At 42.6% G+C, this 26,736-nt stretch overlaps 1 protein-coding gene across 8 annotated transcripts in view; it reads right to left on the minus strand.

The window, feature by feature from the left end:
• ECT2L (epithelial cell transforming 2 like) overlaps nucleotides 1-26,736 on the minus strand; it is an 81,662-nt gene that overhangs the window by 54,219 nt on the left and 707 nt on the right. For 5 of the 8 annotated variants that reach the window (XM_053904430.1, XM_053904428.1, XM_053904427.1 and 2 more), the window contains exons 2-5: nucleotides 16,580-16,671; nucleotides 14,597-14,793; nucleotides 13,665-13,791; nucleotides 12,407-12,519 (exon numbers count right to left, since the gene is read on the minus strand). In XM_053904430.1, coding sequence (XP_053760405.1) covers nucleotides 12,407-12,519; nucleotides 13,665-13,766 — 215 coding nt within the window. In that variant the 5' untranslated portion in view covers nucleotides 13,767-13,791; nucleotides 14,597-14,793; nucleotides 16,580-16,671. The other 3 variants (XM_053904426.1, XM_053904425.1, XM_019420443.2) reach the window with 3 other exon arrangements.

The following is a 26,736-nucleotide window of genomic DNA, read 5'->3' on the forward strand; positions in this document are numbered from 1 at the left end:
ATCTGAGTTACTGTTTATTTATTTATCATTTTATTTTTTTAAGTTTATTTATTTTTGAGAGAGCAAGTGGGAGGGGCACAGAGAGAGGAGGCGTGAGAGAGAATCTCAAGCTGATCACGCAGAGCCTGACATGAGGCTTGATCTCATGAACTATGAGATCATGACCTGGGCCAAAATCAAGAGTCAGATGCTTAACCAGCTGAGCCATCCAGGTATCCCAAAATATTTTCTTTCTTTTTTCTTCTTTTTTTTTAATGTTTTATTTTATTTTTGAGTGAGAGAGAGCGGGGGAGGGGAGGTGGGCAGGAGAATGGGAACAGAGGATCTGAAGCAGGCTTCATGCTAACAGCAGAGAGCCTGATGCGTTGCTCAAATCAAACTCATGAAACTTGAGGTCATAACCTGAGCCACCCAGGTGCCCCCAAAAGATTTTATTTTTAAGCAATCTCTGTAACCAACACAGGGCCCGAACTCACAACCCCGACATCAAGAATCATATACTTCACTGACTGAGCCAGCAAGGCACCCCAACAATCTGAGTTACTTTTTAAAGTGGACCTCACTTATACATGTTTTACATTTGTTCTTAGCAAACACTGCTACAAGGACACATTCAAGTATAATGAATCTTAAGCAAGAAAAAAGGAAAATGCTTCAGCCACATAAAAAGAAGAAAAAAAAAATCAGTACCCAAGCAGCAGAACTAGGGTAGTTTGTGGTAATGACATCGTGGCTCATTGCATTTTAGTTAATGTTGCAAAGTAAGAAATCCGTGAAGAGAAATAACAACATGTAAAGAGACAATGAACAAAATGTGCTTTGCTCCTTTATTGTGACAAGGATATCTTCATTTAAATAATTCATGACACTACTTTGCCGTGTGCTACTGAATGTACAATGTGTACTTTGCAAAAATAACAAGGCTTAGTAATACGGAACTTGAATCTAATTCTCAGCTCTTAAATTTCTGATAAGAAGGAGAAAGAAGCTGCCCAAACTGCGATGAAAACCACTGAGAGGACAGCTTGCAGCGGTGGCCTGGAGAGGGGAAGTCACGTTGGCAGAGGTCCCTGCTTTCTTGCTCCCCGGGCAGTACCCTGGAGTCTCGACTGGTGGCTTTACCACCACTTTATGGCACGGCCAGGGTCTGGGTTAGGTGGGCTTCCACAACAGATGCCAGGGTCACACAGAATAAGGATTAGGTTTGGGGAATAAAGGGAGTGGAGAACGTATGCCGAAGTCTTCGGTGAATGAGAGAACAAAGCTGGGTGTGGGGAAAGCGATGAGGAAGGGTGACTGAAGAGTTTAAAATCTTTTTAGATTTTAAAATTGGGGCGCCTGGGTGGCTCAGTCGGTTAAGTGTCTGACTCTTGATTTTGGCTCAGGTCCTGTCTCGCAGTTTGTGAGTTCGAGCCCCACATTGGGCTCTGTACTGTCGGTACGGGTTGGGATTCTCTCTTTCTCCCTGTGGCTGTGCCCCTCCCCCGCTCGCTCTGTCTCTCAGAAATAAACTTAAAAAAATTTTTTTAAAGATTTTAAAATAGTTTGTCTATGCTGATTCATAGCTACATGGAGGCACATAAGCATAAAAAATTAGGTTATCTCTGGGTGGGGGGATTCTGGGTGATTTTCCTCTTTTTGCCTACTCACATTTTCCAGTGCTTCTACAAAAGCCTGGAATTACTACTGAAGAGATAAAGAAGGCCCCAGGCTTCCACACAGGTGGTCCCTACCAAGTGGAGCACTCATTCTCCTAGTCTTTGCTTGTCTAGCCTCCTACGTATCCTTCAGACTCTGGCCTAAATGTCAGATCCTCAGGGGAAGGCTGTCCTGATCCCCTGGACCCGCTGAGGTCTCCTTACTTTTCCTTTGCTACTGAGCACGGTCAGAGCTATTTATCTGATATCCGGCGGGGCTGGTCAAGCCTGCTTGGGAAATAAAGGAGAATGCATGTACACAGACTTCTCATTGTTATCAAAGTGCAGTACGACCTTCCATGTATGATACATACGGTATAACTTGTGGCCAGTGAAGCAATATGGTGCTGGGGAAGGAGCAAGAAAGTGTACCTGGAACCAGCATGGCAGGTCTAAGTTATGTGGCTGGTGGGAAGCCATTTTTCGCAACAATATTGGTGACCATGTAAGGTAATGGCAGTGAAATTTTAGGGTGATATTTCTGGGGTGCTGACAGAATCCCCCCACGTCCCCAACAGGCTGACCATTCCTGCTGCCCACATCCTTGCCTGTCGGAGGAGGCTCCTGCCGCTCACAGAGCACTCCCCCCTCAATGTCATCTCCTGTCCTCTGCTGAAACCTGTATCCTTTACACTTGATGTGCACTATAATGTAATCTAAGCATGGTTTTTGTGTTTCCGTTCCTGCTGACCCTCAAACTCCATCCATTTTGGGGCTCATTCACTATTTAAAGTCTTTCTCTTCCACTGCACCTCAAGCCGCAAGGAAGAAGGCATGGTGTTTGTGTTGTTTGCTACTATGCCCCCGGCACTTGGTACGGTGCTTCTGACTTGACAGGGGCTGAGAAAACATGTGTAAGTTAGAATAAGGAATGAAAAAAATAATAAAAATAGAAAATCACTACTTGTATTAACTTCCTGTTCATTGTAACAATTACTGCTGACTTAACTGGCCTAGAGCGGTGCAAATGTATGTTCTCAGAGTTCCGGAGGTCAGAAGTCTGAAATCAGTTTCACTGGGCTCCAGTCAAGGTGCTGCCAGGGCTGACCCCCTCTGGAGGCTCGGAGGGGAGAATCTGTCCCCTTGTCCCTTTCGCGTTCTAGAAGCGGCCGGCCTTCCTTGGCTCGTGGCCGCTTCTTGAAGCACGGCATTGTCAGACGTCTCCATCTCTCCCACTGCTTCTGGCATGACATTGTCTGTCGGGCCTCTTGCCTCCCTTTTAAGGACGATTGTGATTACGTTGAGCCCTGATCACGCAAGATAACCTCCCCATCTCAACATCCTTCATCACATCTGCAAACTGCCTTTGCCCCATCACGTAACATCCACGAGTTCCAGGGTGAGGGTATGGACATACTTGGAGGCCACTATTCAGTCTGCCACATTGCTCTAACTTCTGACACACGGAAAACACTCCAAGATATTTGTGCCGGTGCTACATTGTGCTCTCAGATATCCGGTGAGAGGCAGGGACATCCCCTTGTCCTGAAATAGGACATATTTTATTCTACTAAAATATGAACTTCAGAGGGCAGGAACGTTTTACACTCTGTTTAGTGTTGAATCCCGGGCACCCAGAGTTGTGTTTGGCACATGGTAGGCATTCAGTAAATATTTGTTGAATGCTGGATGAAGAGACAGCATTCTTCCGACACCCATCATTTACTTCCCCTTCTTCCAAAATAACTTCAGTTTCTATAGGGTGATCCATGTGGTTCTGTAGAAGCCGATTCTATCCCTGGCTCCAAAATGCATATGAATAAGGGCTAATTCCATTTATTTGGGTCAATCTCCTGGCCACAGCAACTGGCAAAAGTAGGCACGGACCTATGCTAGTCCAAGCAGAGTGAAGCTCAAACAAAGAAATTATTTTTTATTTCCATTCACAACGGAGGAAACCTCATAATGAAGCCAGGACTGCCAAAGGCAGAGCTGAAGAGCAGAAAGAATCAAGTCACTGGTTTTATTACTGAACCTCTGAATTGAGCTTCAACCGCAGCCAAACCTACTCCGATTTTTTCAATTATAGGAGAGGGAAATATTTCCTTTATTACTCGTGTCAAGTTTGGGGGTTACTCACAACGAAACATTCGAAACCCACGAAGCAGCAGTGCCAGGGAAAGATGAAAAAGGCATCTAGAGAACCCGAACAGATCATTCTGTTTTGTTGGGAATAGAAGGAACGGGGTACTCGTGCATCCTGCGTTCCTGCCTCTGAGGAAGAGTGGACTCTTGGGGCCATCAGGTCACCCTTGGCTGTGCGCCACAGCACTCTGGGAATGGAGTCAATACTGCTTCCTCGGCCCCATCCCCGCGTGTTGAGCCAAAATCTCCACGGGTGGGATTCAGAGTCTGTTTTTACAAACTCAAGTGATCCTATGGGCCCAGCCCTTCTCAGCATCCGGGAATTTGACTTCCCAGTAGCAGCAGATCCCGGGGCTCATGTCAAGCCGAGTACAAAGCACTGGGTGTGTGTAGGGCGGTCTTAGGAGGAGGTGGAACTCCTTTTGGAGGCCCTGAGCTCATGAAGTTCTGAGACCTGCATGGGAATCTAATTGTCTCTCTCCCACGTGTAAAGAGCGTCAGTTGAGCTTTCGATGCATTTTATTTTTCTAAAGGTAGCTGGTTCACAGCTAAATTCCGGAGGGTTGATATGACCAGAGAAGGGACGACTGGGTAAGTGGATCATTATGGGCCATATTAAACCTATTTATCTTCCTTTCACTTAAGCAATAAGGAAAATCAGGGCAGCTCCAGGGTTAGTGAATTCAAGGACTCAATGAGGTCATCAAAGGCCAGAATCTTCCATATTTTCACTTTGCCTCCTCAGTAGTTTGCTTTGGTCCTTAGGCTCATTCCCTGAGGTGATTTCCAAATGACTAACAAAGTGAGCGATTATCCTCACACAACAGGAACCACAGATGGAAAGGGCAGGTCCCTTCCTCAAGCCCCTATTTAAGTCCCTTTGAGAGCTAAGAAAACTCTCCCAGAAGCTCTCTAGCAGCCACTCGCCATGTGTCCTTAGGCAGAATTAGTGTCTACATGCCCTTTCATAATCCAGACGCCACCAAGGGGGTGGAATCATCGTGAACCTGTCCAAGCCTGACTCACCCTTGGCGGGGCAGGGTGACAAGCCGCCTCTGAAGCACATAATGCCTGGGGAGAAGGGCCTCTGTCAGGAATATGGAGAAGAAACAGGCAATGGTAATCAACAGTGTCTGGCCCGCTAAACAGGCACCAAAGAAAGAAAACATCTATGTAGCTGCCCAGGCGTCTGATCCACCCAACCTTTACGGGTTGCCCCTTTAGTTCAGAGTTCTTACTTGTCTCTGTCCTTGCTCCCCTCTATACTTGAGATCTGACTACAGGTATTTCTTAAAGGGGCAAATGTGGTTTTAATATCTGGTAATATAACTCTTACTCCTTTTTTCCTTTATATTTATACTTTTCTTAACTGTTGGTATCCATTTTCTTTAAGTTTTATTTCTTTATTTTGAGAGAGAGCATGCGCATGTGAGCTGGGGAGGAGTAGAGAGAGAGAGAGAGAGAGAGAGACAGGAAATCTCAAGCAGGTTCCCCACTGTCTCTGCAGAGCCTGACACGGGGCTCAGTCCCATGAACCCTGACATCGTGACCTGAGCTGAAATCAACAGTCAGACACTTAACTGACTGAGCCACCCAGGCGCCCCTGTCGCTATCCATTTTATTGTCTGGATTCGCTTTAGAATCAGTTTCTCGAGGTCCATAAGAATATCCTATTTGGGAATTTGCACTAGGACTGACCTGAACTTTAAGACTAATTTCAAGACAATGGGCATCTTTAAACATGGCACATCTTCTTTTCAGTTTTTGTTTTTAACTGTCCTTTAACTCAAGTTTATAATTTCCTGCACAAGGGTCTTGCACTTACTGTTTCAGTTTTATGCAACAGACAAAGGGAAGCAGAGCTAAGAGAAGGCAGTGAGGGTGGGGGGCGTAGGGGGGCAGGCAGGCAGGCCCCACGGCCTGGGTGACATTGTTTGAATCCAAGGATCTCTCCCGGCCTGAAGCTAGACCAATCTTAAGTCAATGCGTTCCCGTTTCTTCTGAAGCTGGTTTGAGTTCCATTTCTGTTATTTGCACCTGAAAGCATTCTAACCATGACATCAAAAGAATACACCGGGAGAACAGGAGGAAAGATGACAAACATCCACTGAATGCTTCCTGTGCACTTGGGGTTTTCTTCTTCTGTTCCTAAGACCTGCTAGCCTACTTAGGGCTCGTCTGCAGCCACCTCTATGCTTACTCTGCCGTAACCCTCCTGGACATTTCCTAAACAGATTCATCAATACAGAACAGAGACAGATGTTCTCTTAAAACCTTTCTCCATTTTCCTACGATTTATCTGGGAATTTCACTCCCCCTACACAGAAGTAATAGGATTCTTGGTAGCTGTGGAAGCTAATATCCTGTGCCTTATAAATGGCTGGTAGCGTTAATTATCAGGGCTGCGGCATTTGGGAAATTGTGCAATGAACAACTTCAGGAGGTGCCATTAACACAGATGACAGTGTGAAACAGCACCCCCGGAGTTGTGTGACATGCCACCCTTGGGTATTATTACTGTGCATAATTCCTTCTGGAATTGTTTTATAGGAGTCTTGAGTTAATTAAATAGTGAAAAGTCTTGAGCGAAGCAAAGTATTCGTAATCGCCCATACTTGAGAACTTGGAATATCTTGAAAAGTTCCTTCCTCCCAGGGAGCTAGCAAATGAAAAAGTTGTTCTGATCATTTTTTGGCTATTCTTGGAATTAGGAGTGTTTAGGATCTCTTCATTCAGCAAGCATTTACCCAGTGGCTGCTGTGTACCTAGTATTGTTCTCAATGTTAGGGACACAGAGAGTCACCAGAAAAAGTTCTTGCCCTCACAGAGCTACAGTCTAGTGGAGGAGACACACGGTAAGTAAACAAGTACTGTATATAACATAATGTCAGGTGGTGCTAAGTGCTGTAAAGACAAGTTAAACCTTTTAATTTTTTTTTTTAATTAAAAAAAAATTTTTTTTTAACGTTTATTTTTGAGACAGAGAGAGACGGAGCATGAGTGGGGGAGGGGCAGAGAGAGAGGGAGACACAGAATCCGAAACAGGCTCCAGGCTCTGAGCGGTCAGCACAGAGCCCGACGCGGGGCTCGAACTCACGGACCGCGAGATCGTGACCTGAGCCGAAGTCGGCCGCTTAACCGACTGAGCCACCCAGGCGCCCCAAGTTAAACCTTTTAAAGTGTGGCACCACCATAGAAGAGTGGTACCACTTACAAAATGGGAAGTGAGAATTTCAAGCGCACAGGCTTTGCCTAGCGTAAGCCAATGACCTTCCCACCATCCACTCTCCCTCTGTGCCCATCCCCACCCAATAAAACTCAAGGGTTTTCCTTCTTAGCTTCATCCACTTCTAAAAACTGCCCCAGTGACAAATGATGGTTATCCATGATGGTGGGATCTATGTGAAAGGACGGGACATGTCCAAAACCTGGGGCTGAGGAGAGAGAAGACTCAGGAGGAACCAGATTTCCAGACTCACCTTGGATATTTAGAAACCCAGTGGGCCTTTGAATATGCTCTCTGCTACCTCCACACAGAAACAGTCTCCTTTCAAATGGGTGCTCAGGAACTCAGAGTGATGGGGCTGTTCTGAATTCAAATTTAACCTAGATGCATCGTCTCTGGGAAATGCACACACCAGATTTCCTCACAGTTCACACGGGATAGACATCCTGGCCTGAGCCCTCCCACGGGCCGCTTGGAAAGAGGGGGTGGGTGCAGGGAGGTGAGTGTGGGGGGTATTCTCTCTTCACTGTACATTTTTCTGGACCACCCCATTTCTGGTCGGCTGTGATGGACACAAATGATGAGAGTGAATCCTTCGCTGTTCATGTCCTCCCTCTCCACCGACACACACATGCACACACACAGAAGAAGACAGTCCATCTGTGTCTTGGGATTGCACTTGCATGAATGTCGCCCCAACGACCCACCGGGGAAAGCTACAGGTTTGAACAGCTCCAGCCCTGGAATGAAAGGCCTTTGTGTGGGGCGTTGCCTGCTGCTGAGTCAGGGCAATTAGAAACCGGTCCCACCAGTGTGGCTAGGAGACCAGAGGCAAACTTCTCATGGGATTCTTTGAGGGACAGATGCAAACAGCCCAGTGTCCTTTTGGGAGTCAGAGGAAAAGGCAGCCGAATCGAGTGGCAGGGGGATGTCATTAACGGAAGCTTTTAGACACGTGGTCATATAAGCATGATATACTGGGGGAAATGCCATGATAGAGGTTTGTAAACATTGCTGGGGGTGGAAGATGTCCAGGAAAGGTCCCAGGAGAGGGGCCACTAGAGTTGAGGTGAGGAAGAACTTGCCAGAGTGATGGTTTAAGAAGCTGAACCTTTGAAAAATGTCTTAAATATCATGAAACTCCATTTAAGAAATCTTCTTAAGGGGCGCCTGGGTGGGTCAGTCAGTTAAGCTTCATCTGGCTTCGGCTCAGGTCATGATCTCACGGTTTGTGGGTCCAAGCCCCGCGTCAGGCTTTGTGCTGACAGCCCAGAGCCTGGATCCTGCTTCGGATTCTGTGTTCTCCTCTCTCTCTGTCCCTCCCCTGCTCGCACTCTGTCTTGCTCTCTCTCAAATATAAATAAAAACATTAAAAGAAATCTTCTTAAATCTGAACAATGTGGAATATATTTTAGCACAGAAAAGAAAAATCTTACCTCACTGAGATTAAGAAAAAACTTTCAAAGAAAATTGTGACAACATAGTTCTACCCTATACCACAATATCCTATTTAATACCTTTATAACTGTGACTGCTTCCAGTAAGACAAAATTATCCAGAAATTATAAAACAAAACATCTAAACAATGGCTCCTCTGCCTTGAAAACGGGGTTTGTACCAATACAGCCCGGTTTACATATAAATACTTCAGACATTCAAGCAATGCTAAATTCTCTCATGCATCCATAAGCTTATCCAGTGGTGGGGGAACAGGGACTATAAGAATAAATAGGGTTCAAAAGAAATGTTTAACAATCAAAAGTTGATTGCACTGTCACTATTTGACCCCGCAGTTCCATTTCTAGGTAGAGCCCTAAAAGAAATAAAGACATCCATCTAGAAAAGCCTGCACACAGATGTTCTTAGCATTATTCACAATCGCCAAAATGTGGAAACAACACAAATGTCCATCAACTTAGGAATGGGTAAATAAAATATGGACTATCCATCCATGGAATATTATTTAACGACAAAAAGGAAAGAAGTATTGATATTTGCTACAAAATGGATGACCCTTGGGAACATTGGCTGAGCAAAGAAAATCACGGGCCCCAAATGGTGTCACTTAGACCGAGTTGCCGAACCGCGGCTTAATACCCAATAATTGCAGTTTCAGCCTCCCCCAGAAATGGGGCTTTAACCGGTCAGTCAGGAAAATTTTTCTTCCCATCTGCACCAACAAGTCTGGTACACAGTCTCTATCCCCCGAAGAAAGATGAGGCAATCTACGTGATAAGACCTGTTGCTTTTTCTTTCCCCTAGCAAACAGCCTTGTTTGGAACAATCCTTTTCTTTTGCTAATAGCTTTCTTACCCCTACCCTCCAACCATAAAAGCTTTCCTTCCATTTTATTTTGTACAACTCCTCTTAGAGTCCAGCTCCACTTGCTAAGTGGGTCCCGCCCATTTACTTGGTTGCATTTTGTTATTTAACAACAATACATGAACAGAGCCAGTCACAGAAGACCACGTGTTGTAAGACTGTATTTATATGAAAAGTACAGAAAAGGCAATTTATAGAAACAGAAAGTAGATTTCACGGTTGCCCAGTGCTGGGGGTGGAGATGGAAAGTTACTGCTAATGGGTAGGAAGTTTCTTTCGGGGGCGTTGAAAATGCCCTAAACTTAGATTGTGGTAGTGTTTACACAACTCTGTGAATATACTAAAACCACTGACTTGTACCTTTTGAATGATGACTTTTATTGCATGTGAATTCTATATCAATAAAGATGTCTAAAAGAAAGTTGATTGCGCTGACTTGAAAAACTAAAATGAATTCGGCTTTTACATTTGATTAAAATCAAGCATAACTCGAATTGGATTAGACTATGAGCAAATAGTTTCTGTAGATGTTAGCAGGAGAGGAGACATGGCTGACCCAAAGAGAGAGGAAGAAAGACTTAATCCAGGGGCACCTGGGTGGCTCATTTGGTTGAGCACCTGACTCTTGATTTCACCTCAGATCGTGATCACAGGGTCACGTGGGTTTGAGTTTTGCATTGATTCTCTCTCTCTCTCTCTCTCTCTCTCTCTCTCTCTCTCTCTCTTCCTTCTGCCCCTCTCCTCTGCTTGCTCACACTCTCTCACTGAAATAAATTAAAAAAAAAAAAATCTAAATTTTGGGGAATAAACTAATTGATGTTCAGCAACAAAACCACCACTACAAATTAAAGATGGGTTCAGGATGCCAAATCTAGAGACCAGAAGTTGACATACAACTTCCCCTTAAAAGCAGCAGCCCAGGGGCGCCTGGGTGGCTCAGTCGGTTAAGCGGCCGACTTCATCTCAGGTCATGATCTCGCGGTCTGTGGGTTCGAGCCCCGCATCGGGCTCTGTGCTGACCGCTCAGAGCCTGGAGCCTGTTTCAGATTCTGTGTCTCCCTCTCTCTCTGCCCCTCCCCCATTCATGCTCTGTCTCTCTCTGTCTCAAAAATAAATAAACGTTAAAAAAAATAAATTCTTTAAAAAAAAAAAAGCAGCAGCCCAGAATATGTAATAATAGCTTCATATGAAACTATGAAACCTACACAGCTCTCTGCAGAAATGCAGCTACTATGAAACAAAGCAAAGTAATTCCACTGAGCACATTAGTCCCATATCCTTATGCCATAGTAGAAACTCAGGTACCAGACAAAGGCTATGACTTCCAGTGACAAAATGTCAGGCCTAATGTTAATGAGCCTCAAAATATACCACAAGATCTCTATTGACCTCCAGTGGTTACAGCTAAAATTGCGTGGTTTATGATACATGAGAAGAGAACATGATGTACCACAAGCAATTTTGGATTTGGGGTTTGGTCTATTATTTTATCTTGAAAGCTGTAAAGTTGGACTAAAAGGAAACCCAGCCAATGACTCCCATAAAAAGTTCCCTTCCCTGATTTTTAAGCATTGACTAAAGAGCTTATTTTTCTGTGGCCTGTTTTTGCAGCCTTTTTCAACACAGCCAGGAAGGTGCTTGCCTCCCTCCGGTGAGTTGGTGACTCCATCGGGGGCCGTCTGCGGACAAACCACTGTGCACCCGCGGATGCAGGCGAGGGTACGCGGGAGAGCAGGTGAGCAAGCAGGTAGGAGAGAAGAAATGGCTGACTGAAAAGAGACAGGCAGGAGGGAGTGTAAGAAAGGGTGGAAGGCAGGTATTACAAAGTAAAATAGGCCAATCTGGTTTTGCACAACTCTGGCGCTTTTTGGTAGCTACCTCAGCAGTTCAGAGATTCGCCTCTCCCAGCAACCTCACCGCCAGGCTGTAGTGAAAACAACTAACACCAAACGTTGCTATACCTACAGTTTCCCTAAACAAACCTAGTAAACAACCCCCAAGCACTTCATACAGTCTCCTCTATGGGCTTGAAGGAGTCCCAGCTCTCTGTCCTTTGGGTGAAAGGTTTGCTCAGTTGAGGAAGTGCAATGTTCCAGAAGCGAGATTCTACTATTACCCTCATTGCTAGCCTCAGGCTACCAGAAACCCCCAGACTGGCAAGGCCATTGATCTGGGGATAAAGTCTTACAAGCACCTGCTACTGGGCTGGCTGGATTCTTCAGCCAGGAACAGGCGTGTCGGAGGGCTCTCTAGAATATTTTCAGTCCCACATCTAAATACCTTCAATTTTTCCAAAGAATCCATTTCTACCGTTCATCTGACAAATGAACAAGCCACTGGTTGCTCTGATAATAACTCATGTCTGATATTTGCTATGCTAACTAGCAAAGTATCTTGTAATAACTGAGACATTGTGACCTTTCCAGTAACAGTGCTAGCTAATCACGCTTAGAGCATTAAATCCTGATCAAAACACTCACTGTTCCTGTATGTAATTTCAACCAGTGCATTCAAATATCACACCATCTCTGCTGGAGAATTTCAAAGCAAATAACAGACATAGGAGGCAAGGGCAAGAAAAGAACAAGAAGCCATTGGCAATCGGTGGCGACTGTCGTTAACCATTCTTGCCCGTATTCCTAAATGTTACTTCCCTGGTCACTCCTCGGATATTTTTCAGATCCGTTCATTTCAGATCCGTTGTTCAGGTAACAATTATTTATGGACCGCCTGTGTACCAGATATCTACTTGACATATATTATCCTTCCATTCTAAGGAGAATTTAATACAGTAAGAGAATGTTAAAAATTCACTGGCTGAAGTCTCTGATGTTTGCAGAAACTAAACATCTCACTGTGGTGTGGAGGTGTTCTAGCCCTCCAAGGCTCCATTTTATCCTCAAGGAGAAAGCAGCACTAGAAGATTCTGTTTATAAACCTTAAAATACCAGTCGCTTTATTTGTTCTTTCTAAGGGAAAGAAAAAAAAAGAAACCCTTAAAGGTTATATAAACATTTTACTATATTTTATCTTCCTTTAAGACCCAATGATAATTACATCCTTGGGCTACATTTACCTTAACTGTGATTTAGTGCATCGTAAAAAAATCGTGAATAAGAATTCTTGACGTTGCTTGTTAGTCCAGAGGTCAAACCAATGACTTATAAGAGCAACTCTTTCCTGAAAGAGCTATAAGGGAGAGAAAATGTCATTTTCCTGTATAGTTCAATCTAAGTTGCTAAGCAATCCTTAGACAGTCTACCAACCTCATGGCTAATATTTGCATAGCACATTACAGTTCGTGAAGCACTTTCACTGTGTAGCAGAGGTCTATCCCTTCCGCTTCAACTGCTTTTATCTGGGGATAGAGAGACAAGCCCAGGCTTGTTGGGTGGGCTGGTGGGAAAGGCTGGCCAGAAGATATAATTACAGTGGGGCCCGAGGAGGGCCTCTCTGGAGAACAAAGAGGTAATGAATCCTGGCTCTTGTTTCTACCTAAACGAATGTGGCCTGGGGAAACAGATGCCAAACATTTCATCTTGAAAACACCTACAGGCTACACTTAAATAGTGAAAACAACAGGGCCATTTTAAGTAGGTATGATTTTACTAACCCACAGTCCTACATCTTTATAACCCTCACCAAAACAAGAGTGAATAAATATTGCTAAGTAGCCATTGTTAGCCGTGTCTCCAAGGAAGACATATGCCAAGGACCCCCCCAAACCTGGGTGTCGCTCCAGCTTTGCTCAGATGATATATACAAACTCACTGGCTTTATTACTGGGTCAGGCTTTGGCCTTAGCCCGGCTAGTCTCCTTCCCTTGGAACAGGCCTGAACCACGCATGAGCTATCAGCCGTTAATGATTGACAGAGCTGCCTAAGCCAGTCAGTAACTACTTCCTGCACCACCTTTCAAAGGAGGGGCATCCCCCGGCGATTGAACTGAACTGAGAAGAGAGGATTAAAGAAATACACAGAGAATTAACTGTACATGAATACTCTCCATATCGAACACCACCAAAGCACCTCCTCTTTTCTTCCCCCCAGCACACAGTGTTTTCTGGAGGCTTCTCTTTTGTCCCTGGAGGTACAGGGAAAAGGGGAGGCAGACCTTGGGGCTCCTCATAAAGTAGGAGTTGGAGACTGGAGTGAGAAGAGACTGTCTTGGGGCCGACAAATAGAAGTTTGTTTTTGTTTGAAGTGACTCCAAGACTAAATTCTTCAGAGTTTTGTTTGTTTTTTTTTTAAATATGGTGACATGAGACTCCGAATGTCACAGTAAAATCAGCCCTACAAATTAAACTTCTTTTATTCCAGAATATCTAACTTACCTCTCTATTTAATGACTTGTTGCTGAAAGGTGTCCAGGCACTGAATCTTGTGTGAAAGCACTCCATTTCCAGAGTTTTTCTAGAAGAATCCTGAGCTGACATCTCAGCAAATTATTTTCTTCCAGCCCTAAGATATATACATTCGTTTCAATAGAGGCTTAATTAAGATCACCTAGAAACATCCAATATATTAATGTTGTCATCATGGGAATTTTAATAATTTCTGCCATTCATTGACATCTATATATTTATTTAAATTTTTTAAACATTTATTCATTTTTGAGAGAGAGAGAGAGAAATAGCACAACTGGGGGAGGGGCAGAAAGAGAGGGAGACACAGAATCTGAAGCAGGCTCCAGGCTCTGAGCTGTCAGCACAGAGCCTGATGTGGGGCTCAACTCACAGACCGTGAGATCTTGACCTGAGCTGAAGTCGGACGCTTAACTGACTGAGCCACCCAGGCGCCCCATACATCTATATATTTATTTAGATAAAATTACAGCAAATTATGTGTGTATATATACATATATATACACGTGTATATATACATCCCTGTGGAAGATAATCCATACAAATATGCACGGGGAGTTCATGAACTCCAAGGCATTGCAGTTTATTCTGTCCTCATCTGTTTGTACCCAAATGTGAATCTAAATCAGAGTTGTTTTTCACTTTTCTGGGAAAATGACTCAGAAATTGGGATGATGCTCTACCAACCAGGAATACTGCTTTTTCTTTCCCTGGAAAGCAGTAATCTGAAGGGCTTAAAGAGGGCATTCTACCTGCCTATCTTTTGAGGACACAATGAGGACATAGAGAATAAACCTAGCGTAATGTATCAGGCATCCATCGCAGTGGATTCATTGCATCCCAAAATTTAACAGCTCAAAACAACTGTGGGTCAGGAATCGAGGCACAGCATAGCGGAGTACCTAATCAGTCTGCTGGGGCTGTCATAGCAAAATATCACAAAGTGAGTGTCTTGAAGAACAACAAAAGTTTATTTTCTCACAATTCTGGAAGCTAGAAGTCCACGATCAAGGTGCTGTCAGAGCTGGTTTCTAGTGACACTTGCGTGCTTGGCTTGGACACAGCCACCTCCTCTCTGTGTTCGTACAGGGCCTTTCTTCTGCTTACATAACGAGTACAATGGGTAGGCAACAGAGAGAGGGAGAGAGAGAGAGAGAGAGAGAGAGAGAGAGATCTTTGGTGTCTCTTCCTGTCCTCCTAAAAATATCAGTCCTGCTGGATTAAGGTCCCACCTTATAACCTCATTTAATTTTCATTACCTCTTTATAGGCTCTGTTTCCAAATATAGTTACATTGGAGGTTAGGGCTCCCACATGAAATTTGGGGGGACACAGTTAAGGCCATAAAAGGTACTTCTGCTTTAGGGTTTCTCATAAAGCTGCAGTCAAGGGATTGGCTAGGACTCCAGGCTCATTTGAAGGATGTGAAGCTCTTTCATGTGGTTGTTTGCAGGATTCAGTTGCTCATGGACTGTTGGACTGAAGGCCTCTCTTGTCTTAGTTGCCACATGGGCCTCTCCGCAGGGAAGTTCATATGGTAGCTGGCTTCCATCAGAGCAAATAAGAAAGCAAGAGAGGGCACGCAAGAGAGAAGCCAGCTTCTTGGTAACCCAATCTCAGAAGTGATATACCATCACTTTTGCTGTTACTCAGGACAGGTCACTCGGTCCAGCCTACTCTCCAGCAGGGGGGATCATGCAACAGGATGAGCCATCATACAGTCTATCTCAGTTCACCCTTTGGGTCAGTTCTCTTCTTTTTCCACATGTAGAACATGGTCGCCCACTTCTTAACGGACACAACCCAGAAGTGCCACCTCATCAGTATTTTTAGCTCAGATCCCAGAAGATGTGGATGATTCACAACAGTCTCTACAGATCCAGATATAGCTCCTCATGCTCTAGCAATCTCTAAAGATAGGTTGGCCCTAGCTCCTATACATACAATGGTAGAGCAGGGAAAGGATAACCACAATAAACATTCCCATTTGGAAAGGAGAAGAATGACATATAAAATAGTTGATCCACAGCAAGTCCGAGATCCTGCTGTGCGAGGCTGGGGCCCAGTTATCATTTTTAGTCTCAAACAATCGCATTCCCTTTCAGGCCATGTCAGTGATTTCTTTGACGGTACAACTTTCTCAAAATCTACTTTAAGTTATGCTTTGATTCCAGCCAGTGTTCTCTTCTTATATTCTACCATTGTTTAGAGGCATTTCTCTCTCTCCCCCTCTCTCTCTGAATTTAACTGCAAGGATTTTGAGCCTATCAGGCTTCTTTGGGAAGAGCCCAACCCTAAGTCTTTCTTCCCTGAGATCTTTTTCCAACTGGAAGTACTTGCGGGTTATCACCTTGTTCCACTCAGAGATCCTAACCCCCTCCTCTTGCTTGGTCCTTTCACTAAGCAGGGTTTAAGCAGCATCTGTTGCTGACAGGCCTTCTCAATGGTTTCTTTACTAGTTGAAGATGTGAATCGGTTCCATCTTCTAACCTAGCAAGTACCTGAGTTTTTGGCCGTCTCTGAATTCCTTTATGTTCCTGCTTGCAAACTAGCCAACTGTTCTTGGAGCTGCCTCTGTTTCTGGTAGGTACCTCAGCAAATGCAGCCAGGAGTAACAAATTCATTCTAAGAACATTCATTTTCTACCTCTCTGCATAAAGTATAAGCCATTTACTCTATTCAAAACTATAGTTTTGCAAGTGTTTTTTGCGCTGTATAACATGGATTGACATCGTTCCAAGTGTCCAATAACAGTTTCATGCTGCCAGACTGGATGTTAACACCACGTAATTTGGAATGTGTTGCTGTTGCTATGGCAGCATCTTGCTCCTGGAACCAATATTTGTATCTACCAAAGATTTAAGAAAGAAATAACAGTAAACTTACACAAAATCTTCCAGAGAATGAAAAAAGTGGGAATTATTTCCAAGTCCTTTTATGACGTCAGCATAACCTTGATAACAAAACCCAATAAGGACCTTGAAAGAGAAATATTATAAGTTTATTATCATAAACATAGATGCAAAAATCCTAACCAAAATCTTAGAAAACCAAACCCAGCAATATATAAAAAGATAACATATCACCACCAAGTTGGATTTATTCTTGGAATGTAAATTTGGTTTGGTATTACAAAATCAATGTACTTCTCATCATTCATAAAACAAAGGAGAAAAATTATATAATTATCTCAGTAGGTATGCAAAGTGCATTCAGCATCCATTCCTAACAATAACAACAAAATGTTAGCAAACTAGAACTTGAAGGTAATTTAGTAATCCAAATAAGGATGTATTATATAAGAAACACAGCAAACTTAAACTTAAGAGTGAAATGTTGAAACTTTCCTTCTGATTGCTACTACTACCTTTATTCAGCATTATCCTGGAGGTTCTCTCCAATATAATAAAACAAGAAAATAAAATGTATACTAATTTAAAAAGAAAAGTAAAAGTTGTCATTACTTATTAATGGCATAACTATATGTAAAAAAATATCAAAGAATCTACAGATAAATTATCAAATTTAATGCATAAGCTTAGCAAAGTTGCTGTGCATAAGAGCAACATTTAAAAATCTGCATTTCTGGGGGCACCTGGGTGGCTCAGTCGGTTAAGCATCCGACTTCAGCTCAGGTCATGATCTCAAGGTCTGTGAGTTCGAGCCCCACATTGGGCTCTGTACTGACGGTTCAGAGCCTGGAGCTTGCTTCGGATTCTGTGTCTCCCTCTCTCTCTGCCCCTCCCCCACTCACTCTCTGTCTCTCTCTATCAAAAAATTAATAAATGTTAAAAAAATTTTTTAAATCTGTATTTCTGTATACTAACAACAAACCCTTATAAATAACAGTATATCATTTGTAATAATTTTTAAAAATCCAATTTAAGTTCAGTGAGGGACAAATATTCCACATAGAATACTAAACATCCTATCAAGAGAAAATTCTCAAGATCTAAATAAGAGCATACATATGTACAGGTGTTGGTTCTACAAAATTAACCTATTAATTTATATGATCTCAGTCAAAACCAGAAGCTAGTGTGTGTGTGTGTGTGTGTGTGTGTGTGTGTGTGTTCGACAAACTCATTATGAAATGTGTATGGAAATGCAATGTATCAAGAATAGCAAAGACAACTTCAAAAAGAACAAAGAAGGGGTGACTGGGTGGCTCAGTCAGTTGAGCGTTTGACTCTTGATTTCAGCCCAGGTCATGATCCCAGGGTCAGGGGATCAAGCCCCACTTTGAGCTCTGTACTGAGCATGGCCTCTGCTTAAGATTCTCCTCTTTCTCTCTCTGTCTCTCTCTCCCCCTACTCCCCATCCCCTTCCCTGCTCACATGCCCTCTTTCTCTAAAAAAAAAGAAAAAAGAGAGAGAGAGAGAAATTGAAAAAAAAGAAAGAGCAAAGTGGTAAGACTTACTCTATGATGTTAGGACTTACTCATGATAAAGCTACCCTAAAGAACAGCATGAGATATTGGCAGAAGAATAGACAAACCAATAGAAACAGACTCACGTATATATGGTCACCTGATGTGTGAGAGAGGTGGCATGCAGAGCGGTGGAGAAAGGAACATTCTAGTGAGCAACACGTGGAGCAAAACAGCTATCCAGTTGGGCCCCACTGACCCCAGAATCATGAGAAATAATCAATGGTTATTGGGCTAAGGCCCTACGTTTGAAGTTGGTTTGTTATTCAGCATTAACAACTGATACAAAACTTGGGACCCGGAAGTACAGTGTGGCCATAACGTAACCGAGGGCATAGGGCATTGACTTTAGGAACAGGCAGTGTGTGGAAAGTGGATGGGTGGTCAGCAGACCGTTAGCAGAGGCAGAAGAGCAGTGGAGCTGCTACGAAAGGCCAGGCAAATGGTGACTGTGTTATGTGGCAGTGAAACGTTTAGTGACACTGGTGTCTGCGTTAGTACGGACAATAGAAAACGTACCAAGAAATACGTAGACCCGACTAAAGAGATTCTAAGCAGGATGTAGAAAAGGCTAATCGATTTTTTTAGCTGCAGATCATGCAGTCAGGGAGACATGAAATGATCTGAAAGATCAGTTTTGTTTGGGGGCAGAATTTAGTGGAAATAAAGAACATCTAATACAGTATCTTCGGCTAGAAAAAAGTCTCAAAATAATAAAGGTCTCATTTCAAAGCCTTCCTTTATAAGGTCTTTAAAAGGTTTGCAATGGTACTGACCCTGTCATTTAGAAAATAAAAGAGTTTTGGGGCCCCCAGGTGGTTCAGTTGGTTAAGTGTCCGACTCTTGATTTCAGGTCAGGTCATGATCTTGTGGTTCATGAGTTTGAACCCTGCTGTCAGCACAGAGCCTGCTTGGGATTCTCTCTCTCCCTCTGCCCCTTTCTCTCTCTCTCTCTCAAAATAAATAAATAAAATTTTTAAAAGTTATACAAAGAAAACAAATGAGTTTCTAAGAATCTTAAAGACTGCCCCACAGCACCTTAAATCACAGCACAAGGCAGAGAGGAGTCTATCTTAAAGAGGTTGGTGGAAGGAGGTCTTGTATTAAAATAGATTATAATTGGGGCGCCTGGGTGGCTCAGTCGGTTAAGCGGCCGACTTCAGCTCAGGTCATGATCTCGCGGTCCATGAGTTCGAGCCCCGTGTCAGGCTCTGTGCTGACAGCTCAGAGCCTGGAGCCTGTTTCAGATTCTGTGTCTCCCTCTCTCGACCCTCCCCCGTTCATGCTCTGTCTCTCTCTGTTTCAAAAATGAATAAACGTTAAAAAAAAAAAATTAAAAAAAAAAAAAATAAAAAAAATAGATTATAATTAGGTGCATAGAAAGAAGACTGTTCTGGTGAAAGCATGACCAGCTAGAAAGAAAAGGGACCAAGAAACTTTGCAATGGTCTCTGACACACCAACTTTCTGTAGGCAGAAAGCAGGCTGAGAAAGCTAGGCAATTACAACCACAAATCATTTCTTTCTTTCTTTCTTTCTTTCTTTCTTTCTTTCTTTCTTTCTTTCTTTCTTTCTTTTTTTTTTACATTTATTTATTTTTGAGAGACAGAAAGAGACAGAGCGTGAGCATGGGAGGGGCAGAGAGAGAGGGAGACACAGAATCTGAAGCAGGCTCCAGGCTCTGAGCTGTCAGCACAGAGCCCGACGCGGGGCTCAGAGCCACGAACCGTGAGATCATGACCTGAGCTGAAGTTGGAGGCTTAACCGACTGAGCCACCCGGGCGCCCCAACCACAAATCATTTCTTGTTGGAAAGGATGGATGATTCAGAAGGTGAAGCCAAGAGTCAGTAGTGCAGGACTAAGAGGAGCTGAGGACAATGGAATAGGAGGCCACACCCAAGGAGGAGACCTGGACTGTATGTAGTCGAGGAATAATCAGGGCAACTGGCCTGGCTAAATTTCAGAGTTGCTATGTCAGCAACTGCCATGTGCCTTGTGTTTCCTGTCTTTATGAACAGGAAATACTACCCTTCTTGTGTGTCACCAGCATAAGGCGGGTGTCTGGGAGACAGCCAGGTTCACAGGTCTCCAGATCAAGAAAAGCCACAGACGAGGAGCCTCATTTGCAATTGGCCCTAATGCAGCTCACAAGAGATTAGACTTCAAGCCTCGTACCATAATTGGATGAGACTTTAGGTGTCTTGGGATGGAGTAAACGTATTCTGCATGCAAAAGGCATGTGAATTGTTGTGACCAGAGAGCACAACGGGGTATATCGTCTGCACATATGGCCAGGAAAAATTGCTCCCATCCTTGTGTATGCGTATCAGTTCTTCCATCAAGAGGCAGAGGATGTTGATGGATGTTGATAAAGTGAAGATGTGTGGCTTCTGGGCCTAGGCCTTAAGAAGATTTGCAGTTTTTCGTTCGGTACGCTTTGGATCTAGCTGCCGTGTAAATAAGCTCAAGCTACATTACAGAATGATGAGAGACCATCTGGAGAGACAGAGGTTGAGCCAGGGCAAAGCTGTTTCAGCCCCCCTCGTCAAAGCACCAGATGTGTGAATGAAGCCATCTCGGGTATTCTCCAACTGAGCTCCCAAGTGAACGCAACTGTATGAAGGACCCCCGAACTATAACAGGCAGAAGAACTGGCCCGGCGAGGCCAGCAAACCCAGAGAATCGTGAAAAGTAATGACTTCTGTTTCAAGCTACCTCGGTCTGAGACCGTTTGTTATCTAGCACAGACTGACAGAGGCATATGCTGGTGAGCATCCAGAACAGTCACATACAGCTGGTGAACGTGCAAACTGGTATAAGTGCTTTGCAAAAACGGTTTGGCATTATTTCCTAAAGTTGAACATGTGCCTCCAATGGACTCAGCAGAAAAACACGAACATGTGGACCAAACATATCCACAAGCACATTCACAGCTACATCAGATAGCTCCAAACTGGAAAGGGTACAATCATTCCCCAGCAGTCAAGTGGATAAATATATTGTCATGTATCCCTGGGCGAGAATGCTATATATCAATGAACAATCTGCTGCTACACACAATGTGTGTGAATCATACACATAAGACATTAAACAAAAGAAGCTGGAAACAGCATGCCACATTTTGTGTGGTTTAATTTATACACGGTTCTACGCTACAGTGTTAGAAGTTAAGATGGCAGTTACCTTTGGGTAGGACAGAGAGGGTATGACTGGGAGGAACATAAGAGGTGACTCTGGGGTGCTGCTCCCTGATCTATGGGGACCCAGTGGGGTTCAGTTTAGAATTCACTGAGTTCCATACATACGATTCACATATTTTTCTACATCTTCTATTTCTTTTTTTTTTAAGTTTATTTATTTATTTTGAGAGAAATAGAGTGCATGAGAGAGCAGAGGAGGGGCAGAGAAAGAGAGCGACAGAGAGAGAATCCCAAGTAGACTCTGTGCTGTCAGCACAGAGCCCCATGTGGGGCTTGAACTCACGGACTGTGAGATCATGACCTGAGCCCAAATCAAGAGTCAGACGCTTAACGAACTGGACCACCCAGATGTCCCTACATCTTCTATTTTTATCAAGAAGTTTTAAAAAGATATCACTTATAAAAAAACAAACACTCTTAAGTATCGAGAAAAAAATAAAAGTACAAACTTTGTGAAGAAAATGATAAAATTTTTTTGAAGAACATTTTTAAAGAACCGAAATAAATGGAGTGATATGTTTTATTCATGAATTAGAGAATTCAGAAGAATGAAGACATTAGTTTTCTCAAATGGATCCACCAATTCAACGCAATCTCAATTAAAAAAATCCTAAGAGATACGGTGGTATGTGTGTGGAACTTGGAAAGCTGATTTTAAGATATTTATGGAGGTTTAAAGGGCCCCAAATAGTCAAGTCAGTCTGGAAGAACAAGGGAGAGAGACATGTTTCTAGAAAGACTCACTGTAAAGCTGTAGTAATAATGTCACATGGCATTAGTATGGAGACAAATATCTAAGCCAGGGGAACAGGAGACAAAGTCCAAAATAGACTCCAGTATACATGGGTACTTGTTAGATGATAAATCAAAGAAAAGATGGATTTTTCCATTTATAGAAACCAGAGTATCTGTTTTAAAAAAAGAGAGAAGAAATTGGACCCCTTTCCCACACTATACACATACACACATGCACATCAACTATCTGAAGGCTTTTTATATGTAAAATCAATTACACATGGTTTGTGATCCCCCAGAAGACAAAATTAAGAACAATGTGTGATGTCAGAGAGACAGATTTTGGATCAATCTAAGTGGGAAAACAACCACTTCAGCGGCTTTAGCTGCCTCAGGAGGTTAAGTCCATTACTGGAGATATTAAAAAAAAAAAAAATTGGATGACCACTTGGCAGTGAAATTCTAGCTGGGATTCCAGCATCAGAAAATGTCTCAGTTTCTAAGCAACCCTCTGTTGCTATAAATCCCAAGAAGAGAGAGAACAATGGGTCCTGGCGTAGCCGAAGAAACTTTATGGGAGAACCAGGAGATTTTGAGAATAAGACAAACATTTGCAGGCTCTTCTTACCACATTTGAGAAATGGAAGCATGTTTTAAAAATGAATATATTGGAAAGGCATGTACCAGATTAGGAACAATTTTAGAAATATTACAGAGGGTAGCATGACAACACTGAATTTGGATCCCTGTTCTGACCTCCTTTCCTCCAAGTAAAGCTTTACAAGTAATTTAGTCTCTGAGCCTCAGTTTCCTCATGTGTAAAGCAAAGCAATGCTGTGCTTGGCAAACTACAGTATAATAATGTGTTGTTCAGATAAAAACCTCATGGCAATGTGGGAAATTAAATACCTCCTTCTGAATCAACATTAAATCAAAACAAATCCTTAGTTTCCTAAGACACCCAGCTGTTGTTATGTGAAATCCCTCCAAGAGCCAACATAAGGAGTTTTTATTTAGCAAGTTCTTAAAATCGTTGTTATCCTCTGTGTTAAGGGATTACTGAGTTATATAATAAGCAGAACATTGCAGAAAGAACAGTCACTATCTCTGCTGGTGGACTTAAATATATGAGTACAGTATATCATATATAGAGATAAAAATGCCACTAGAGAGTTAGAGATAGAGATAGAAATTTCCATGGGATTATTTACATTCTTCTAAGATGTGATTTTTGCTGATTATTCAACCCAAGGACAAATGGCATGCTGGCAATCACTAATTCTTTAAATTGAATGATTTCTTTTCATATTCCAGCATTTTATATTTTTCCAAATAGTAGCTCCATATGATATTAATAATCATTTCCCAGAAAAGCAGGATCCATGGTTAAATATGCTTAGGAAATGATTAAGCACAATGAAACAAGTTTCTTTTTTGTAAGATGTTATAGAAACTTAACTATGATGATGCTCACTGTGAATCTCCGAGAGGGGGAAATAATATGCAGCATTTCCCTTGTTCATTGTTACAGGAACCTGTCATAGTGCATATTGGTTATGTGATGTGGTTATCGTGGTGGTTATCTAATGCTGCGTAACAAAGAGTCCCAAAACCTAGTGGCTTAAAACAACAAATATTTATTATCTCACAGTTTCTGTGTCAGGAGTCAAGGCATGGTTTAACTGGGTCCTTTGACTCAGGGTCTCTCACAACCATGTTTCAGTTGGGGTTGTGGTCATCCAAAAGCTCAACTGGGGAAGGATCCACTTCTAGGCTCATGTAAGTGGTTTGTTGGCAAGATTCAGTTCCCACAGACCACAGGAACAGGGACTCAGTTCCTTGCAGGCTCTTGGCTGGAGGCTTCCCTCCCATGTGAGCTTCCTAACTTGTTAGCTTACAAAATGACAGCTGGTTTCCACCCACTGAACAAGCTAAAGGGCAAGACGACAGGCAAGATGGAAATTGGCATCTTTGTGTAACAGAATCCCAGAAGCAACACAGCATCACTTTTTGATTAGTCAGAACAGAGGTCAGCAAATGTGGTCAGCAGCCCATATTCAGCCTGCCAACCACTTTTGCAAATAGTTTTATTGGAATACAGCTAATCACATTTATTTACATATTGTCCATGGTTGCTTTTATACTGTAACAGGAAGAATTGAGTAATTGAGAAAGAGAAAGAGAGTGAGAGACCATATAGCCCACAAAGCCAAAAACATTTACTACCTGGCCCTTCACATAAAACATTTGGCAACCCCTGCATTGGAAACAAATCTAGCCCACATTCGAGGGGAGAGGATTCACTAAGGGCATCGCTCTCAGGAAGCTGGCGTCGTTGGGAGCCAATTTAGCCACTTAGCACTTGCACCAAACAGGCACTTGGCAAGTACTTGCTGAATGAGTAAAGGAATAATTGTTCGCATCTACTAATTTTCCACATTCAAGGGCTGAAAAGCAAGTCACTAGCTCAGAAAAAGCCAAATTCCTTCACTGATTATTAGGATTTGACACCTATGTCACAGCTGTGACAATCTATCAACTTATGTGGATATTATTAGTAATTCCCATCATTATATTAAGTGAGTTAGATGGTAAAATAGGCTTAGAATCGAATTAATATGTACATCTGACAGATCATTCTTTCACAACATCAGCAAATTGGAAGGAAGGGAAGTATTTTAGGGTAGTCGTTTGGAATGAGAATTCTGGGGCAAGAATACTCCTTGTGAATTATGTTTACAATATGGCAGTCACCACTATTTCTAATACCATGAGAGACTCAAAACCTAGGTATACAAAACCAAATTCTCATCCATTTTTCATCTTTGCTCTGTGTCCTTTCTCCAAGAGCCAAAGTACTGTCCCATGCAGTTTTTCCTTGATCATTTAGGATTTCTCTTATTTGCACACAAAGTAGCGTGTCACTCCTGGGAAAGTAAAGGTCCAGCCACTCACTGCCTTGCTCATATCCCAGTTTTCCACTGAATTGAGGCCCCAGTGTGGATGACACCAACTGGGTATCTCTGTCTTACATTATCTTGCAAAACAAGGGCTCTAAATGTTTCTGAAGTGTGTTCTCAGAAGGTAATGAAATAGGAGACCCCAATCTGTGGCTCTTCTCATTTATAACTAGATCCAACATACAGATTGTTACAAAATCAAAGTGGGGAGGGAGCCAGGTAACAAATGGTAAACTTCTCTTAATTTTTGTTTGAGTGGCTCTTCTAACCGGCACTGTGCTAGTAAATCTTTTTCCCACACACTAGCTCCTTCTCACATTCACCCTGGGAGTTAGATTACAGAGGAGAAAAACAGGGTAAAGAAAACCATCCAAGGTCATACAGGGAATAGTGGGTTATTGAATTTAAAAATTATACTGGATTTTTCCTAAAGAGTGAGTGTAATAAATTGGATCTATGGCTGCTGTGGGTTAATCCGGAAATACGATTTCTCTTTCATGGCCGACTATCCTTTACAACTGGCAGATTGATGAGGAACTCAGCAACTGACCTACTACTACCTCTATGCCTAGCAAAAAAAAAAAAAAAAAAAAAAAGGTGGGGTGATGGGTGAGGTGGGGAGGAGCCTGTTATGTGACAACCAAAACCAGATTAAGGGTTGAAATGGCTGGCCAGTTGCCAGTCTATACAGCGTTAAATTATCACCAGGATAGCACGGAACCATGTTGTCATTAACGGTGTTTCCACAGCCTTACCCGGTTGGAGAAATGTACGTTCGCCTGGTCCTGCCCCACTGCAGTAGACAAAATGACTTGAAGTGCCAGTTAGAAACAAACATTGTTCTCTGCCACAGAGGTACCTACATTTGAGTCCTTTTATGATTCACACCTGCAAGTTGCACAACGCCTCATTTATTATCTGAAATTTAATCCCTTAAGCATGATCTACATTTTCAACATTTCAGAGGCTATTGCAAAGTCACCTAAACTTTTAACATAAGTACCTGGCATTACTTCCTCAAGAAACTTTTAGATTCTATGCATGGAAAACAAAAATCTATAGAAAGTCTTCTTGCAACATGAAAAAAGAATCAAGTACTAGGCGTAGGGAAGAAATCCCAATTTAATCCCTTAAATATGCCTCTGAAGAGTTATCTGGTTTTAAAGACTGTGAAAAAGCCAGAGTACAAGGACAATGTGTGTGATTATGAAAACAGAAATGAAAGATTATTCCAGTTAAATGCCTGCTTTTCAGGGCATATAAAAACATGACTTATTTTGAACATAAACTGGTATATTATTTTTATTAAATGCACAAAAAAGTAATGGATAATGAAGGTAACAGCATGTTTTGAGGAAATCTGCACTACTGATGGCACAGGAGGTGATAGGAAATGCCGTACTTGTGAGCCCAAATGCACATAAATGTTGGATTGGCTCCCCGATAAGTAAGTTTAAAACTCCAAGATTAAAGTTGTAACAAGAAGCAATTGCACAGTTTAAACTCATTCGGGAGGAATAACCAGCCATGGCTGTTGTAAACTTTCAAGTTCCTAATCCCTACTTTCTCCTACTGAAATAAGTTTTAGAGCATGAGTTTTGAGGACTCCCAAGGTGCGCAAATGTCAAGAAGGGCCCGAAAACAAATTGCCTGGGTTTTGCTGAACTTCGATACAGATGATGTCGGGATATTCTGTTCTGATACTATGGCAAAAGTTAT

This window comes from Panthera pardus, unplaced genomic scaffold, assembly GCF_024362965.1.
Source record: "Panthera pardus isolate Hobbes unplaced genomic scaffold, ASM2436296v1 HiC_scaffold_17, whole genome shotgun sequence".
Lineage (NCBI taxonomy): Eukaryota > Metazoa > Chordata > Mammalia > Carnivora > Felidae > Panthera > Panthera pardus.